The sequence below is a fragment of the Trachypithecus francoisi genome, unplaced genomic scaffold (genome assembly GCF_009764315.1).
Source record: "Trachypithecus francoisi isolate TF-2019V2 unplaced genomic scaffold, Tfra_2.0 Lachesis_group10, whole genome shotgun sequence".
NCBI lineage: Eukaryota > Metazoa > Chordata > Mammalia > Primates > Cercopithecidae > Trachypithecus > Trachypithecus francoisi.
In genome coordinates, this window is record NW_022681455.1 from 117,035,913 (window position 1) to 117,049,699 (window position 13,787).

Below are 13,787 nucleotides of genomic sequence, written 5' to 3' on the forward strand. Positions count from 1 at the left end.
GTGTACATTGAAATGGATAAACTAGTCATTTTTACATACCCATGTCAGTGCACAAAATGCAAATGTGACTGGAAAATGAACCATACTTATATCTCTATCAGCATGATATATAACAAGAACAAAATAAAACCATCATACTGTGGAGAAGTGTGGAAGTAAATTTACATGATTACTTGAAATTTTGGTAACATTGAACAAATTAGCCATAGTATTTCACGTTGTCTAAACACTCATTAACATAATTTTCAAAACTAAAATAGGTTCAGGGGCAAATATTCAGGGGATTGTTTATTTCTCGTTTCACAGAATAAAATGCTTAACAGAAGCTATTGGTATAATTGGCCAAGTGTTCAATGAGAAGTGTGCATTATACACAAGTGCTGATATGAAACTTTGTACATAGCAAATTTAGGATTATATAATTAAAAACATCCAAACATCCGATTATGGATCTAAACACATTGAAACCACTTGAGGGCATAGTTCATACAAGTATTTCTTCTGCTTTGAATTTTAATTATCTTGAATTCTCGTTATGGCATTGGTGAGAGTTTCTTTTGTAAATTACTCTAGAAATTATTGATGAGTACTTTTGTGAATCACATTTGTTTTGTGAAAAAATATTTTATCTATAGTTAATTTTCTGTGGGAATGGAGTATAGTTATAACATGATTTAAAATGTTTCTATTATATAATTATTGGCTAACAGCAGATTATTTAAGGAGGTTACACTGTTGTGCTTCAGACATTAGGTTACTAGAATTAGAAATTCCAAAATGTGTGCCACAAGATAAGTTATGACATTATACTTACAAGGCTCTAACATTTAAACACCTACCTTCTCTTTCCTTGTTCTTCAGAATATCAAAGTGGCTAAATTTTGGTTTTGACCAAGTGATTTCATTTTCATTTAGTGATTTTAAAAAGTCATAAAATCAACCTTATTTTTTCTATCAAATCACTTTCATCCATGTTAATTTTAAAAAAGAATGAGTTTAGTTTTAAAGTAAGTTTTGCTTTTCTCCTGGTCAGTAATGTACATATTAAATTTCAAGACTTGCAGTATTTCGTGTCCAAAATAAAAGTTGAGATTCATTTCATGCTATTCCATTAATGATTTTTTTTTTTTTTTAAAGCTATCTATGAGCAGTCATGTGAAGCCTATAAGCACAGAGGAAATACTTCAGGGTTTTACTATATAGATTCAGATGGAAGTGGTCCCCTGGAACCATTTCTTCTATATTGCAATATGACTGGTGAGTTAATCAGCTTTTATTTTATAGTTAAATTTGCATGCATGTTTTAAATATGCAAAATTAAAATGAAATAAGCAGAATGTTGACCTAATTTGCAGCTTGATTAAAATGTGTATTGTTCCTTAGAAAAACTGAACGTAAATCTTAAAAAAATAGTTAAATGGTAATGACTTTAAATATCTTTTTTAATGCATGTGGCATCTGTGTAAAACATCTAATAAATGTTTCCAATTATGTCCCCAAACAAAAAGGATAGATTATTTCTGGGAGAAGATTGATACATGTAAAACTTTGAAGAATATTTACTTTTTAAATGTATGTAAACATAAAGCTTACATCTTCTTGAATTCTTTACTTACATGAATTTACATAGAAATTAATAAACATGGGAAATGTGTTTGATTAAATGCAATATTCGTCCATAATTTAAAACACTCAACAAATTGCCAATAGAAGGAAGTTTCCTTATTTTGATAAAGACCAGAAAACCTTATAGCATATATTAGTTTACAGTGGAATTGGAAAGCTTTTCCTGTTACCGCCTTTAATACCATCGTCGTCACCATTGTATTGGAGGTCCTAGACAGTGAAATAAAGGAAGAGAAAGAAATGAAAAACATAAGTATTGGGGGAAAAAAAGACTAAGATTCTCATTATTCATAGATAATCAGGTTATGTATTAAAATACTCTAAACAATTTACAGATAAACTATTAAGATTAGGGTTGCCATTGAACACTAAATAAAATTTTATTTTTGTATATCAACAATAACAATTAGAAAATAAACTTTTAGGAGATCATATTTTCAATAGCACAAAATGCCTCAAACACATGGTAGTAAATCTAATGAAAGATGTACAAGGTTTCTACACAGATAAGTATAAAATGCCCTTTAGATGAACTAATATCCTAAATAAATGGAGGAATATAAAATGTTCATTGATCATGCCTGTAATCGCAGCACTTTGGGAGGCCAAGGCAGGTGGAGACCATCCTGGCCAACATGGCAAAATCTCATCTCTACTAAAAATACAAAAATTAGCTGGGTGTGGCACGCGCTGGTGATCCCAGCTACTCAGGAGGTTGAGGCAGGAGAATTGCTTGAACCCAGCAGGTGGAGGTTGCATTGAGTTGGGATTGTGCCACTGTACTCCAGCCTAGTGACAGAATGAGACTCAATCTCAAAAAAAACCAAAAAAAAAGTTCATTGATTAGAAGACTCAATATTGTATAATATCAGTTCTTCCAAACTAGATATTGATTCAGTGCAAACCTAAATTAAAACTCAAGCAGGGTGTTTGTTTATAGGTTGGTGTGATTATTTTGGTGAAAATCAACAAGCATATTCTAAAATTCATGAGTAAATACGAAGAGGCAAGAAGAACTAAGTCAATCTTGAAGAACAAATTTGAAGGATTCAACTCTATTAGATAGATATAGGCATTATACAGATAGCTATGTAAAGCTGTATTTAGCTGTCGCAAAGATAAATAAGCCAATAAAAACAAAATAGGGAATTTATAAACAGACTCACTCATATATGGATAATTGATTTATGGCCAAGGTGGCATTGATATGTAATGAAGGAAAGATGGTCTTTTCAACCAGTAGTGCTGCTGGAAATTGTATTTAAATGTCAGTAAAAGGAGTATTGATCTCTTCCTCATCAAACGCACACACACACACACACACACACACACACCACACACACACACAAAATAGATTCTAGATGAACTGTGCTGTCCAACATGGTAGCCACTAGCCAGTGCCTATTTAAATTCTATTTTAATTAAAATTAATTACAAAACAAAATTACTGCATTTTAAAAATTTAAACTTAAATTTAAAAATTTAACTAAAATAGGATTAAATTACAGCTGGATACAGTACCTCACACCTGTAATCCCAGCACTTTGAGAAGCCAAGGCGGGGGCATCATTTGAGCCTAGGAGTTCGAGACCAGCCTGGGCAACATAGTGAGACCCCATCTCTATTTTTCTTTTTTTAAGTTTACTTTCTGAGTCTCTCTGGCTGCATTTTAACTGCTTAATAGCCTCCCGTGGCTAGTATGGAGTGTATCATTGTAGATGTAGAACCTTATCATTTGCTGAAAGTTACTTTGAACTGAGATCAATGTAGCCGAGTGCTGTGTTAGAAGTCAATATTTCATAGAGCAAAACCAAAGGAAAAGGGCAGTATCATTATACCTTGAGGCAGAGGGTGTTGCAAAGGGAGATTCGGTACTTAAAATTGGGAAACGTATCTTTCAGGCAGAGGAAACAGAAACTGCCAAGTTCTGAGACAGGTGATCTTACCAGGTGTGTTTAGAAAACAGCAACAAACCTAGGATAGGGGGAGTATGGTGAGTAAGTGGGGAGTAGGAAGAGAGGGGAGAGTCAAGTAGGATGGGGAGGGGAAGAGTATGCGCTTCATGGCAGTGTTGTAAGACCTTTGGTTTTTAACTCTGAAATGAGATGAGAAGACACTGAGGCATTTTAAGAAATGGTGCGATGCAATCTAACTTCCTTTCATTGGATTGCAACTGCTTCTGGGTTAGGGAATGCTTCTTCAGGAGCAGGGGTGGAAAGGAGTGAGGAGACTATGCATACTGTACTTTATAAGAGTTGGGAGACCATTTCAAGTCATGCAAAAATCCAGTACTGATTGTACCAGAGAATAGCACTGTAGATGGAGGAAAGGTGTTAGATTTTTCTCTTTACATACCTATGATGTGTGAGAAAACAAAAAGCCAAAAGTAACCACACAGTTTTTGCCCTGGGCCATTGAGTGTTTGAACTGTCGTTATTTAAGACGCGATCAGACAAGGTTTAGGGAAAGATCATAAGCTCTGTTTTACACGTCCTTTTTTTTTTTTTTTTTTTGAGTTTGAGATGTCTGGTTTTCCACATTCAAACAAGATTCTGAGGAGGCATTTGAATTTGGGAGCAACCGCTTCTTTATAGTAATGAATGTGTGGTTCTAAAAACTGCAGGTGGTGGCAAACTCTGTGCCAACACATATTTTGGCAGAAATTGCTATAGAATGTATCTTCAAAGGTTTTTCATTTAACACACTTGGTGGCTTCCATTTATCTCACAACCATTGAGGGCATTGCCCCATACACGAAAACAACCCAAAACAAATGGTGGTTCCTGCATATGTGTCTTCACAGTAAAGCTCTCCTGCCTGGACAGTACGAATGCCCAGACAGCACTGCGGGTGGTTCTGATCCAGAGCAACCACTGAGGTGGGTCAATGGAAAACATATCATGGATCTTCCCAAATGATTCTTATGTGTCCTTAGGTTTGGGAATCACTGTTTTAGACATCATGGTTCTCAAACTTTGGTATGCACTGGCAACTCTGGTACGTGAGAATTAAACATAACAAATGTGAGAGGACTTTACAGAGAAAAAAAGAGAAGACTTTACAAGTCTAAGATATGAATTCCAGTGCCAAAATGCTTTATTATTTTGTTTTCAGCTTGGATAGGTTGGATTGTGAGTGAGATTTATGTAACAATCCACCACTGCAAACCTGTAAATTCTATGTTCCCATAAATGCATCCGGAGCTATACACATACACATGTTATAGAAAGTTTCATTCTGAAATTAGACAGTGATAGGTTGATAAATATCTCTAGCCTTTGAAGCTTTAAGAAGCACACACACACACACACACACACACACACACTCCCTATCCATTCTCATTGTTTGCAGTAGTTATGTTCTGTAAAGTAACCAGAAACACTGGATTAGAAAACACAGAACAAATTATTCCTAGCGGGAAGCACAGTATTAGTTTCCTGCAAGCCTCTGATCACAATGGTCTCATCCACCAATCAATACATAATCTTGTTTTATGTGTGTTTCAGGTTAAAGACACCTTATTTAATACATACTGTTGATTCATTAACATTGAGCTCATGGCCAAGAGCACTGTAGCTCAAGCTTGAGCAAAGCTTATCTCACATGTGTTTTCTTTCTAAGGCTCAGTGCATGCAGCCTTCTGTGCTTAGGAACTCGACAACATTTCTGGGAGTGGGGGGCATTTTAAACAGCAAAATCACCAACTAGTAGCACAAAAATGCAAAAAATGTGGCACTTAATAGACTACAAATGAGACATTTGTTTATTGTATGAGAGCTGAAACAAGAAAACAGTGTTTCCTTGTTCAGCTCTAACGGGGTATGTGAATGTCAGGCAGACCCAATTTTTGCGGCTCTGTATGTGTTCACAGATGACTGTGAAAGCATTGGGGTTACAAATGAATTTTAGCAAATAGGCAAATTCATAAATAATGAGAATCCATGTGTAATGAATATTGACTACATATCTTATGTTTATTATGGGTAATAATTTAGTAATTTATAGGCCATATGTATTTTTTATTATCTAAGTGATAAATTATCAATTTTATTTTATTGAATACATTATTTAAATTAAATCAACATTTACTTTTTTAATATTACATAGCAAATTAATGTACCTTAGTATAGAAAATGTATCTTTGATAAACAAATTATTTGGGGAAAAAAAACTTGTAGTTAAGACTAAACAATTCTAAGAGACCTGAAGAATATGTATGCGTGTGTGTAGAGAGAGAGAAAGAGAGAACAAATTCCTTGTTTTAGGAGCTTAGATTTTGAAATGCAGTCAGATGGGTCATAGATCCCAAATGAAAAAAAAAAAAAATGACTGGAGTCACTGGAAGTATGCAGAGATTAAAGGTGCTTCATTCAGCAAGATTATGTAAAAGTATTGATGAAAAAGAGGATATTCAGAAAATTTTTAAAGCCACGTGGATAGCAAGATATTCAGAAATACAGATACCCAGAGACAGCTAAATGTCTCCAGTAGCTCTGGAATATAGGAACATATTCAAGCAAAAGTGACAACCCCAGAGTATTGTAACCCAGTGAGAAATACATGTTACTACTTGAGACTTTCCTTATTGATCTGGTTTTGCAAATGAGGAAGCCAAGAATGGGGGAGGTTAAGTGTAGGAGGTATAGCTTGAAACTCTCTTTATTGATCTGGTTTTGCAAATAAGGAAACCAAGGCTCAGGGAGGGTAAGTGTAGCAGGGTGAAAATATTGGTAGGAATAGATCAAGCACTGGTCTCTTTTCTCACAGCCTGAAAGTTTTTCCACTAGGAAGGGTTACCTTCTATCAATGTCTCATTGCTTGCAGCCAAGAACGTATCTTTTAATTATATAGATCAGGTACGGTGAAAATAAGACAAAATGCTGAATCACCAACTTGCAAATATGTGTCTTATTAAAAAATCTAGTTATTAGTCTAGAACTAGTATCAAATGATTCCACATGTATTAAAATACCTCTAAGCATTATAAGCTAAAATATACAAAAAAAAAATCTATTTTGAATGGATAATTTCTTAAATGATGTTAAAAGCTGAAATTTCTTTGTAAACAGTTTTCCAAACATAATTTTAAAATAATTAGTTAGAATAAGGTGAATCCCAGTGGCTGTTTCTTTTTCTTTTCTTTTCTTTCTTTTTTCTTTGAGACCAAGTTTCACTCCTATTGCCCAGGCTGGAGTGCAATGGCACCATCTCAGCTCACCTAAACCTCCGCCTCCCGGGTTCAAGCATTTCTCCTGCCTAAGTCTCCCGAGTAGCTGGGATTACAGGCAGGCACCACCACGCCCAATTAATTTTGCATTTTTAGTAGAGATGGGGTTTCTCCATGTTGGTCAGGCTGGTCTGGAACTCCCGACCTCAGGTGATCTGCCTGCCTCGGCCTCCCAAAGTGTCGGGATTACAGGCATAAGCCACTGCACCCAGCCTTCATTGCTTTTTCTACAATGAAATTGTTTCACGTTCAAGAAGTTTCTCATTATCAAACATTGCACTGTAAGGATGATTGTTCCAGAGGGAAGAAATTGATGAGTGCTGGAACAGAGACTTTCAAGTTTTTCTAAAAGTGAAAACTCTGTGGGTTAAACTCACCCCTTCTCATGGCCCCATTACCGAGACCCCCGGGTTTAGTTTCCCTGACTCAGTAAGTTTAGAACACAAGGCCTGGGTCTCTGCGTTATTAACAAGTACCCCATGTGCTTCTGAGATAGGAGCTCCTGAGACCATTACAGGAGAAAGCTGGAGAGCGTTAGACTTATAATAACATAATTATGTTTACGTTAGAGATTTCAATAATAAAGGCCTTCTTAACAGCTATTCAAATGCAGTCCTATTTACATCAGGTTTTGCTCCAGAAGGCTAGCTGTCTCCCCTCCTGTCTCCTGCTTTCCTTAACACAGCACTTCCTACCTGCTCTTAGTCTTTATCGCATCTATCACCTTCGGCTATTAAGCATGAAGTAACACAAGGTTTGCAACTGTACTGCTTAAACAGCATGTTTTCTCTTTGCACTGTTATCACACTAAAAAATAGCAGCCAGCCTAAGGTAAATCAAGGTCTTAATTACTCAGTTGCTTTATTTATGAATAGTGAAATCTCTTCAGGAAAAGACATGAGTAAACCCAAACTACCATTCAATGTAGACTTTCTGCCTATTTCAGCCATCTCTTATTCATTTCCCTGTCTCCTTACCCTACCACTCTTTTTGTATTTAGTAAAAGATAATTTGTAATAAAGTAAAATCATGAATGTCATGCAGATATGAAAATAAAAGTTAAAAAATTTTAAAGATTTTAAAATGCATTATTAATGAAGAAATTGGAAAGATATTACAACCTGTTCAAAGGAGAATCCAAAGAAAAGACGTATCTACATGTTAGGAACACGGAAACGAATGTGCATATGGAGGCAACACTGGATTCATCCATGGTGGGCGAGGGAAGTCACTAGAACCTCAACCAGGTAGAAGTTGCTTGTCTACAGACAAGAATTATTTGTTGTAAGGAAACAGTGCTTTTATTTCTAGGCAAAGACAAAAAAAAAAGTGTCTGGCAACCTACGTTCAAGGATGATTAAATGTGTCTTGGAAGTTAGAGATAGTGAATAGCTCTGAAGAGATTTAAAGGCTTATCTCTCCCAGATGCATTTGCTTATTTTCTGAGAGTAATAAAAACCTAAGGGCTTGTACCTTCTCTCCTGTAAAGAAAATTTGTGACATTCCAGAGCCAAAGTCTTTGTATCACTCTATGGAGGGGAGGAGGAGAGAGTGTGGCAGGTACCCTCTGTAAGCCCAAGCCTCATAATTTTGTGATCCTCCTCTTCCGGTACAACTCCAGCAGGCACAGCTCTATCTAGCACTCACTGCATCTGCAGGTGGGAAATTGAGGTATGAGGGATTGATGCTAATGAGATTCTCTGTGAGTGAATGGTCTCTGATTCAGAGGTCCTCTGTGTCTGTTAGTATAGATTAGACAGGTAGGTAGGTAGTAGACAGATCAACAAACAGATAGATATAATCTGTGTATTGGCAATATAACTCCTTAACTTGCAAGTAGGGTAACATCTCAGGGCCCTTCACAGTTCCAGACTTAACATTATTTAGCAATTCTATTAGTTATCTACAATTTATAGAATTATATAACAACTCAAAGGCAACGAAAATGTCAGAGCCACTGCAGCGTCTGAATCGGATAACCTAGGAGGTTGTGCTCTAATCTAGACAATGCATTGTTTTTATTCATTCATTTGTTTATTCCCTCATTTCTCCAACAAATGTCTTCTGCATTTTGTGTCAACCCTTGTGCTATGTGCTGGAGATATGATTGTTAGCAGGTCAGAAATTACTGCTATTCTCATAGAGCTTGCAGACTGGTAGGAAAGACCGATAAAGTGAACCACAAAGTATTGGATTACAAATTGTGATGAAGTCTGTGTCTTTTACCACTCTTACTTCTAAACAGATGTTCGTAGAAACTTCAGATCACTCAACCATGTCTGAAAGAACAGTAAAGAGGCTCTAATTTGAGACTTTTTCAGAGATTTCCAGATTAATGAAGCACGTGAGGTTTGGAACCTGGCTTTTAAGGCCTCTATCTCTGTTGCTCAAAATCTATTGTGACAATTTCTTTGTGTCTGTTCTGCCCTGGAAATCTAGATGGCCTGATAAGTGTGGCATCCGTTTAACATCATACCTTGTAGTGCTTTTTATTAGAGAATAAAATCACTTACAGGGAGTATCATAACGTTGAAATATTTTAGAATTTCAAAAGGAAACATTGATATGAGCTACTCTTTGATGGTTGCCAGGCACGGTGGCCTTGAATCTCTTGCAACACCTTTAAAAACCTTTAGAATCAGGTGTTAATTGTGACCCAGTGGATGCTAAACTACAGGGAAGTCTCACTCAGTGTGATCCAGAAGGGAAAGAGACAAAAGCTTCAAGCAGGTATATTGTCCGCCTCTCTTGGTAGCTAGCTTCTTCTTGCATGCCATTGATTTACCACAAGAAAAGGTGAATAGTTTTTTTGAACAAAAGAAACAGAGTCCAACAGAGGCTAGGCTGTCAGATTTGTCTAGTTAATAATAGCCTTAAACTTCTAATAGCCAAGGTCGAGTTGGCTGAAATTATAGAATTTCAGACCTCGTTCTGCCAATGTAATTTCCAAATTTGGAAATGGAGGCTCAGGTTTTACCTGACTTTCCTAAGGGCACAAGATGCTTGCCAGATCTGCAACTCAGATCTCTTGACGACTTCGGCATTGTACTGCTGGCCACCCGTAATTCTATTGGCTGGTAGATTAAGTTCTGTTTGAGAGCATTCTACTGTTGAAGGGTGGACTGAAATGCAAGGGGGAAATGCAAAAATAACAGCTATGTTTCGCAGAAAAATAATAATCCACACGTGGAAGGCAATAGGTCTGTGAAGTTAGTCCAGCCTCCTTTAGCCAGCCTCTCTAGTCCAAACTCTGATGACTGGGAAAGGAATGGGAATGAAATTTTCAAAGTATACCTCCTTAGTTGGATTGTTGATCCATGTGAATGTCTTAGCTAAAAAGACGGGGGAACGTTTTGCCTACTATTACTGTTTTTCTCCAATTTGGGATATTCCTCTATATTACGGAAGAGTTATGTGACTTAGCATATATGTAGTGGAGTTTTGACAACTTTCTGTTTTTTGCATACTAAATCAGAGGCTTTTTGATTTATCTGTTCTTGTGTCTGCATATATCACAGAAAATATAGTATAAAGTCTATTACTGGTAAAGTTGAAGGGCAGATATCATATACCTATTGTCTGTTACAAACATTGTGGGATTTTTATTTCATTTAAGAAATTTTGGTAATCAGCATGATGGAAATGTTTACAGACATTCAGGAACCAATAGTGATAACTCTAGTATATACTCAAAGATATTTTACTTTTGTGTTAGTTGAGATGCTGTGTCAGATGCATACAATTCAAAAGAGTAACTTCCTATTGTACCATCTAACTGTGCAGATCACATGATATCAAAATGAATACCTTAAATTTAATTTTAAAAAGATGCACACTCATAGTTAAATGTTGATTACAGAGATATATAGAGGGCTACAAAGTTTTGACTTTATTTTTGCTGATACCATGAATAGTAGTTAAGAGTAGAAAAGTGGCTGCTTACAATATGTAATATAAACTATTTCATGAATTCTGATACGCACTTTTTTTCATAGTGTGATATCACTGAATTTTGGATGTGTTGATGAATAATGTTTTGTAGTTATAATAGGCAGCATTTTTTCCTTTCTTGCAGTGAAATAAAATAATGATGCATCTTTAAAAAGATGGGATATCAGATTCAGTGAAATAAAATACATCACAAAAAATAATCAGATTTCCTAATATTTTTCATCATAAATATTGTGTGGCTAAATTATATGAAAATGTTAAATAAAATCACTGTAAATGCATGGCAATAGTATATATTTCAGGAAAAATAATCTCTTACTATAACTTAACAATTCTGAGAATCCATTTGTGTTGATTCTACCTCTCAGAGAAGTTTGATGATTAGAAAAATTTGACTCAGATAAAAGGTGATTTTGATTTTCTTTATTTATTTTAACTTTTGCAGACTAGTGATGGTCTCCTCTCTTTCTCCCCCCATTTCTGCATACAAGAAACTACATGGACCATCATACAGCACAACGGCTCTGAGTTAATAAGAGTCAGAAATACTAATCCAGAGAACCCATATGCTGGGTTTTTCGAGTATGTGGCCAGCATGGAGCAACTTCAGGCCACTATTAACCGTGCGGAGCACTGTGAACAGGAGTTTACTTATTACTGCAAGAAGTCACGGCTGGTCAATCAGCAAGGTCAGTAAACCATGGTGTCTGTCTTGTTGCACACATCATATCATGCATTTATTCAACAAGCTCCTGAGGATTTTAATTCTGCAAAGTGGTGGCATCTAGCCACTGAGGGTATATGATCTCGCATTCTTAGTGAACATGTCACAGTCTGGAAGTCACAAAGATGCTTCTGCCTGAAGAAAAGAACAAGGTCAATTTACACTGAGCTTTATTCAAAGCCTTGATTGCTTTTGAACTCTCTTCCTGGCCTTAATTGGATAACTTTACAGCAGAGGCCTCCTTCTGATACTCAATGAATGCACAGTGTTTATCCCTGATAAAGGGCAAGTGACACGTAAGGTTTATTTTATCGTGGAAAACAGCTAATAAAAATACAACTTAGTTTTCTGAAAGTAAGTATTCTATGTGCCTCTTTTTCATGGATTGTTGACAGCCTCTGGGTATAATTGAATATTAGAAAAGACTGCCAGAGACACAGTTGATTCACTAGTTCAAGGAGGAATCAGAAAACCATCTTAACTCTTTATTTGATTCTACTGTGAATAACCAGTCTGCTCCTGAGTTCTGGTTTTGGTCTTATGTTTTCTTTCTTTAGGGCGTCTCATTATGTCAAGAGCCTCTGTTCCCATCACATCTGCCTTAGAGTAGGCCTTAATGAGCTAAGTCTTTTTTTTTTTTTTTTTTTTTTTGAGGCGGAGTCTTGCGCTGTCTCCCAGGCTGGAGTGCAGTGGCGCGATCTCGGCTCACTGCAAGTTCCACCTCCCGGGTTCACACCATTATCCTGCCTCAGCCTCCAGAGTAGCTGGGAATATAGGCGCCCGCCATCACGACCAGCTAATTTTTTTGTGTATTTTTAGTAGAGACGGGGTTTCACCGTGTTAGCCAGGATGGTCTCGATCTCCTGACCTCGTGATCTGCCTGCCTCGGCCTCCCAAAGTGCTGGGATTACAGGCGTGAGCCACCGTGCCTGGCCCCAATGAGCTAATTCTTGAAGTCACTGCAAGAGCTTTGCAACTGGCCTCCTAGCTTGTCATCTCTTCATATCTTCTAACCATCCAATGCAAAATCCGAAGTATTACTCTCTGTTAAGAAAATTAACCTCTAAGAAATGCCGCTCCCACTTTTAAGAAACACTGTTCTATTTAAGAAGGTCTACCTCCTTTCTGTTATGTGTCTGTCCGACACAGCCTGTTCTGCTGGATCCTGGAACTGTGTATTCTGTGTCCACCCTGCTTGTGCAACCCTCGTGCCACCCTCTAACACTTATTTTCCAGCAGTAGCATTGAGTTGTATTTTTCTTCACATATTAGAGAAAATTCTAAGACATCTGTACAATAAAGCAACTTTTTTCATGTTCACTCCTGCTTGTCCTAAGAAGGGCTGGAGTTCCAGATAGAATGACAAAAATTTAAAAAGAAATGTGTTTCATATAGGAATAGCATATGTCATAGAGATCATGCAAAAATGCTGAACTGTTGTTCTGACATTTGAACCCTGCATTTCTGATTCTCTCTCTATTTACTCTCCACCCACTAAAAATCAGATTATTTTCTCCCCTATGACTGACCACCCCCTGCCCTTTTTCTCCTTTTTCTCCTCCTCATTTTCCTTTTTCAGAATGTTCTCATTTGGCCTCTACCCCTCCAATCCCATCTTTCTGGAACCCACCCAAAACTTACCTCCTCCTGAAACCTCAATTCTATGTGCAAATGAGGATGAGACAGTTGTAGTTCGAAAGCATAAGATTTACACTTGTAGGTGTGGGTGTGTTTCTCATTGGCTAGGTGCATCTAGAACATAGATAGATGAAACTTCAATTACTGAAATGGACGAATGGTTAATGAATTTCAGTCTTTGTTTTCTTTTCTCCGAAATGGGGCCAATGATACCAGCCTCACAGGGGTGCAGTGATGTTTGGGTGGCATAGCACATACAAAGTGCATGGCATGAGCCCCCCTCATTTCCAGCTCTCTGGGGCATTGTGGCCATAGTGAACATATACAGTTTAGTTTCTAATGGGTTGTTCATTGTTGCTAAATATTCATATTAGAATAAAAAAAACCAGATAAGCAAATCTGGAATGGTATTCTAAGAATAAGAATGGTAATTATGGAAGGGTAAATGAATGCTATGGAACAAAATGAACTCAGGTCATTTATGTGGTCACGCAGTATTATGTCTTTCAGTATTTGGCTTATTCTATTTAGTATAATGCCTTTCATGTTCATCCATGTTGTCACAAATGGCAGGACTTCCTTCTATTTAAGGCTGAATGATATCCCATTGTGTGTGTGTGT

General features: G+C 36.8%; 1 protein-coding gene across 2 annotated transcripts in view; it reads left to right on the forward strand.

The window, feature by feature from the left end:
• CNTNAP4 (contactin associated protein family member 4) overlaps positions 1 to 13,787 on the forward strand; it is a 278,461-nt gene that overhangs the window by 195,566 nt on the left and 69,108 nt on the right. For both annotated transcript variants that reach the window (XM_033219075.1, XM_033219076.1), the window contains exons 12-13: positions 1,138 to 1,257; positions 11,296 to 11,493. In XM_033219075.1, coding sequence (XP_033074966.1) covers positions 1,138 to 1,257; positions 11,296 to 11,493 — 318 coding nt within the window. The remainder of the gene's footprint in view (positions 1 to 1,137; positions 1,258 to 11,295; positions 11,494 to 13,787) is intronic.